At 40.5% G+C, this 6,220-nt stretch overlaps 1 protein-coding gene across 2 annotated transcripts in view; it reads left to right on the top strand.

Annotated features, from left to right (window-relative positions):
- The first annotated feature begins 952 nt into the window (after positions 1-952).
- Gucy1b1 (guanylate cyclase 1 soluble subunit beta 1) overlaps positions 953-6,220 on the top strand; it is a 42,193-nt gene continuing 36,925 nt past the window's right edge. Inside the window, exons 1-2 of one of the 2 annotated variants that reach the window (XM_046459098.2) lie at positions 953-1,109; positions 1,737-1,810. In XM_046459098.2, coding sequence (XP_046315054.1) covers positions 1,107-1,109; positions 1,737-1,810 — 77 coding nt within the window. In that variant the 5' untranslated portion in view covers positions 953-1,106. Of the gene's footprint in view, positions 1,110-1,282; positions 1,487-1,736; positions 1,811-6,220 lie in introns of those variants that run through there. The other variant, XM_058583890.1, reaches the window with a different exon arrangement.

Raw genomic sequence — 6,220 nt, 5'->3', positions numbered from 1 at the left:
TCTCTGCGTATTGAAATTGCTCTCACAGCAAACTATTCACATCTTAGAATGCCATCCTGGCTTCTTAAGTCCACTGGAGACTGATAACCTCACTTTGGACCTTACACTGTGTGAATTGGTACCCATGCACCTAAAGCACAATAGCTTCAGGCAACAGACAGCCCTGTTGCTCTCACCTTCTGCCTGTGCTGAGGCTGGAAGCATTAGATAAATTAAAAGCTTGTGTATTTTGTACTGGGCCTTTTCAGTTCATCAATTATCCCTGAGAAACAGCAACAAAGGCCAATTTTAGAGACTTCAAAACTTCCTGTAATCATGATTCCTGGCCATGGTTGTAGGGTCAGGAGTTCCCCTGGGATCAAGCCCAGAACATGCTGAATCTTGAACAGGTTACTAAGGGCCAGAGATGGTTTTAACATGTTGCTCACCAAAGTATCCTTATGCCACTCAACATTTCATTCAGTCTCTTTAACTGAGAATAAAATATGTTTAGCTCCGTTTTATCAGCTTTCAATCTGCCATAAATTACTGTGGGACCAAACCACAAAGGAAATGTTTATCTTCAAGACTCTAATATACATGAAGATACTGAGCTCCAGGAGTGTATATTCTGTTTAAGGATTGTCCCCTGCAAACACACGCATAAGCACAGCCACATTCAAACAGTCCCCTCCTCACCCTAGTTTTTATTATTCTTGAGGGGAGATCTCTGGGGTTATAAAAGCTGTTTTCCCCCCTTCTACCCTGAAATTAATGCAAACAGCAAAGCTGGATCTTCTTCATCCTCATTGTTAAGGCCTCAAATGAAGGTCTTGTCACCAGACGGGGGCGGGAAGGCACTGGAGCGCAGCAGCACAGAGAGCATCTGAATTCCCCCCTCTATGACTGATTGGTAGAGAACTGGAAAGCAGCGACCGGCCCCCTGCAGCTCGATTAGCCATTGGCTGGAAAGAGGTGGCAATCAGGGCGGGCCAAGGCTGTTGCGCTCGCTTCAGCTCGATGCTGCCACCGAGGTCGGGTTGCGCTGTCGCCGCTGCAGCCGCTGCCTGGGTTCCTCCCTCCGTCTCTGCCTGGAGGCTGTCTCTTGGGCTCCGGGCGCAGACACCATGGTGAGTACTTTCAGCCGGGTCAGGTAGGAACCTCGCGCTTTGTGGGAGGCTCTCTTTGGCTGTCTAACGTGATGCGGGTCCGCAGGCGCGCACCACCGCCGCGCCGCGGGGGAAGCCTTGGTTGCCCGCATTCCAGGGGGGAGACGGGAATGCCAGGGGTAGTTTCGGGAGCGATCAGTGCCTCTGCTTCCCGAGCCGGTCCTCTGAGCGGCGCCCCAGCTTCCCGAGCTCGGGAAAGGAAGGTGCGGCCGAGGTGCGGGTGGTTCCCGGCTCCCGCAGGGCCCGCGAGTAGGGAAGGCTGAGCGCCCGACAGAGGGAGGCTCCGGGTGCCTTTCGCATTCTGTGCCGGGTCTTCAGCTTGTCTCCCGAGTTGACAGGTGAGTGGGGGTGAGAAGATGGCGTGGGGAAAGGGCGGGTGGTAAAGGGGAGAATCTGCCCCTAATGGGGGAGGGGAGTTGCCCGCGACGATCCACCTCCGTTGGTATAATAGGGTACCCCTAATAGAGCCGGGGTGGAGGGCTGGGTAAAAGGTTAAAGGGCGCAGTGGAAGCAGATGCAGCGGCCTGGCTCCCAAGCTCCTTCCACCTACAGCCCGCGGGCCCCTGACACTCCGATTTCTCCCTACAGTACGGATTTGTGAATCATGCTCTGGAACTGCTGGTGATCCGCAATTATGGCCCCGAAGTGTGGGAAGACATCAAGTAAGTGACCGGCTTTTCTATCAGGGATCGCGCGTTGGAGCCCTGCGTGGGGGATCCTGATGAGGGGCCCCTAGCATGGTCCCCCGCACTTAATGACTTCTTTGCCTGCCTCCTGGAGGGGTGGCGGGTGCGCATCCTCTGAGTTGCCTCCACCCGCCCTTATGCTCCTCTCCTGGCTGCAGCTGCGCTCCCACGCCCCGAACTGGGACCCGGAGAGGAGGGGTGGCCGGGGCGGGTCTGGGAGGACTAGAGCCACCGAAAGGAGCTCCTTGGGGTCAATGCGGCCTCCAGACCCAGCCAGAGCGTGGGAACACTGTAAGAGAGCCTATGGCTCCCAGGCCCAGCAGGCTGGTCAGCTCCCACGCAGAGAGGGGGGCCCAAGGGACTGCACAGGCCTGTCTGCGAGGCAAATGTTACCAGAGGCCTTAAAAATAAACGGAAGACCTGAGCTCCTTTATGATTTACACATGGCGTAGACACATAAAATTAAGGGTTTTTTTTTTTTTTTTTGTATGCTAAAATGCACTCAATTTCTTGAGCAAGTGCATCAAATGTATTTAGTCCTCTGAAATAAAGTGTAATTGGAATACTTTCTTTTTAATTTCCCCACAATTCCCTTAGGACCTAATTTATTTGTGTTTCGTGATGAAGCTTGACAGTTCTGGGTGGGCATCCTGGTTTCAATCTAGAGCCTGGAGCCCAGTACTGAGGATATGAACTGAAATATCACACACCTGTGATTTTGAACCTGTTATAATGATGAGTCATCATCTCAGCCCCTGAATCATTTCAGTCTACCAAAAGTTACCTCTCTCTCCCACACTTAAGAAATTTGCATCTAATATTATAACTGACCACCACCAACTAGCTATACCAAACTCTAAGATTATAATCTTAGAGTAATAATCAGCCTATCACATTCTATCACATTCTAATGGTGGTGGAGAGAAAGGTTACTCTGTAAGTAGATAAAAACATTTTTATATATTCTGATTTCCCTTAGTCACTGAATTTATTTTGTTATCTCATGTAGGTAACAACTCCTTGCTATTGTTTGGTAAGCACATTGTGAATATTATCAATCATTTCTAACAGGTCTTATTAAGCAATAATAGGATAGTGACTTCTTAGAATTATATACTTCCATGGAAATGACAGAGGTTATAAATTCATCCCTAGAATGCAATATCTTTCTCTGGATCTGCAATCATTAAGCATTTTTTTCTTATTTCATACGTCATTTACATTACTCACAGAATGCATCTATATATTACAAAAAGATGTTGAGATTTGGCTATTATAAATCAAACAATAATCTAGGCCCTAAGGCTTACTTTGAGACTTTGATTTTCTTTCCACCTTTTAAATATATTTATACGTTTACCGTGGTTGGTAGACAGTTATAGAAAGGCAAACACACAGAACAAGGTTTTAAACAGGGTAATTTAAATACAGGATTATTTGTAAGCTACTTTCTATGTAAATTTATAAAAGCAACTTACATATAATGTTTTCTCATGTGTAAAACAGAAATTTCCAGATTTTCTGGTGGCTATACTATGACAATGAATGTTTATAATTTCAAGAGCATAATAAAAGATGACTATGATGATTAAACAGTATTTACAGAATTTAACCACATTTAGAATGTATGTCCTATCTATTACCATCATCAGTTCAGATAAGTGGTAAATATAGAGATGAAAACTTATACTTCCAAAACTTTTAAAAAATTTAAATGATCAAAACAATTATCAATATTGATCACATTTTCCTCAGAGGGGATGAAAATCTAAAAACACAAATTTCATTGATGAGAATTTCCAAATTATGATAAGAATAATAAGTTATGTGCAACTTTAAAAAATTATTAATTTTTATTTATTCATTTATTTTCAACACTGGGGATTGAACCCAGGGACATTCTATTGCTGCTCCACCTCCTCAGCTCTTTTTAGTTTTTATTTTGTGACAAGTGGTAATAACAGTCATCAAAACAACATTGTTTTTGTAAAAATGAAACAGGTCATAGGGTATTATTTTTTTTCATTTAAAATACCTTAGAGGATTATTTTCCAGCAAGGAGAATACTGTTGGTTGAACTAGTATGGGCAATCCAGACATTAATTTTCATTCTCTTTCCCCTTCTCTTCTTCCTCCTATCCCCCTCCTTTTTCTGAAGCATTCTTTTGGTGGATCCTAGCCTGTATTAGGGGATGCAGTTTAATATCAATGCAAGTGACCCTGGTTTAGCTCTGCGCTGAGGGAATTGGTCTCCTACCCAGTTCCCCTGAGGGATTGTTAAATGCCCACTGGAAGATTATTTGCTTACCTCAGCAGAAATTTTCACCGCCTGGGGAGAGAGGAGGAGAAATTAGAGGAGTGTAATTGAAAAATGCTGCTAAAATGATTCTGATCCTTCCTCCCTATTCCACCTTCCACTCCAAGGAAAATCATGGCATTTATTGGTTGAAGATGCTTTCAGCTTGAACTTTTTATAATGAGAAATTTAATATGTAAGAAAACATTTTTCTTTGTCTCAATAAGTAACAAACTGCTCTATCTTCTTCGTTGGCCTATGAAAAACTAAGTAGATGTTCAAATATTTTATATACTACTTTTTTGTTTTAGTAGGAAATGGCCATCCATCTTCATGAGAAAGGATGCCAAACATTTAATGACAAATAAAACCCTAAGTAACAGAATCCAGACAGAAAATTCTTAGTGGATAAAACCAAAAATGCTTCATTGTAAACTCAGCATCCACTTTACTCTTACCAACAGTATAACCATTTCACAGGGGCATTAAATTCCCCTTCTTAGGAAAATGAAAAATTGTCCAAACCAAAGGCTAGCAAACTTTGTCTTGAAGGACCACATACTAAATGTCTTAGGTGCTATGGACCAAATAAAAATTGAAGATATTGTGTATAATCTACAGAATATTAAAATGTAACTCTTTAAAGGTGTAAAAACCATTCTTACCTCCTGGACCAGAAAACAAAAATGCACTGGGCCAGGCTCAACCCACTGGCTACAGATTGCTTACCTCTGATCTACACATTAAATAGCACGAAAAAACAAAAGAGACCTTTAAATCTACTTCAAATCCTGTTTTTTTGATATCCATTAAAGTTTCCTATGGTCCTTTTAAGAGGCCATGCTTCCTAAATAAGGAGAAAAATCAATGATTAATCTAGAAAACACATAAAGTCAGGATTTATTTATATTAAAAGTGCATCTAAATACTTGTTTTAACCATCTATCTAAACCTTGCATCAGCACTGGATAAACTAATTATTTCATTGAGTTCAATTTTAGATTTTTCTAACTTCACTGGAACATATGGATTTTAAAGATGGTTTCAAAAAATTGAAAAATCTAAGATGATTAAAAATCTATTAAAAAACAAATAACACATTCTACAGATTTAGCTTAGTGGTGAAGCACATGCTTAGACACACAAGACCCTGATTTCAATCCCCCAAACTGCACAAAATTTTAATAAGAAATAGCACCTTTCTAAAATCGATAATCATTTACCTAGAATTGAGCAGGCTACTGAATATCTTTTTAACTATGAAGTGCTACACAAAGTATTGATAAGCCTTACTCTGTTTTACTAAAAGATCTGAGATAAACAGTTGGATCAAGATTTTGATATGAGGAAAATAAGTTTGATAATAATTTAATGACATTGCTATTTGACAAATATTGTAGTTAATTCCTCTAGAGGGTTGTCAATTATTTTCCCTTCTGTTAAGAATACATAATTGTTTCGTATGGTTTTATCTGATTTCCTTATAGCAGGGCCTAATACTTTTTCATGCATTGATTCATTTTCTCTTTCATACATCGTTAAGCTTATCTTTAGTGAGCATAGTTTAGTGTTTCAAGCACTGAGGATAGAAAAGCAAATGATGTAATCCATTGCTTTCAGAGAGTCTAGAGATATCAGGATATTTTTGGTCTTTTTCTCCCCCTACTTTTCCTGTCTGAAACTCAAATATGGAAACATTTTACATGTTAGACAACATATACTGATCTTCCAGTTTTTAAATTAACATTTCCAGTTGAATTTGTTAATCATGAATTCAACATTGCGGTTCAAGTAAACAAACATTTTGTTATAAAATGATTATGTGGTTCTCAAGTTGCTTACACTTTCTAAGTCTCAACTTCAAAAGGAAAATATATATATATATATATATATATATATATGTATATATATAATAGGGTTGTTGTAATAATAATGTCTGCAAAATGCTTAGTGCAATTCTTAAATAGCAGCTTAATTAATGGTAGCTTTTTAATCACTTTATTGTAAAATCAGTGCTTTTCAATATTACTCTTCCCCAGCTCATCTGAAAGATATGAAATTTTCTTTTAATAGTAGCAACCTGGAGTGGT

Source organism: Marmota monax, unplaced genomic scaffold (assembly GCF_021218885.2).
Source record: "Marmota monax isolate L192 unplaced genomic scaffold, Marmota_monax_Labrador192_F-V1.1 WCK01_AAM20220418_F8-fsc00002, whole genome shotgun sequence".
Classification (NCBI taxonomy): Eukaryota; Metazoa; Chordata; class Mammalia; order Rodentia; family Sciuridae; genus Marmota; species Marmota monax.
The sequence above is the reverse complement of the archived record's forward strand: the minus strand, read 5'-3'. Positions and strand labels throughout refer to the sequence as shown.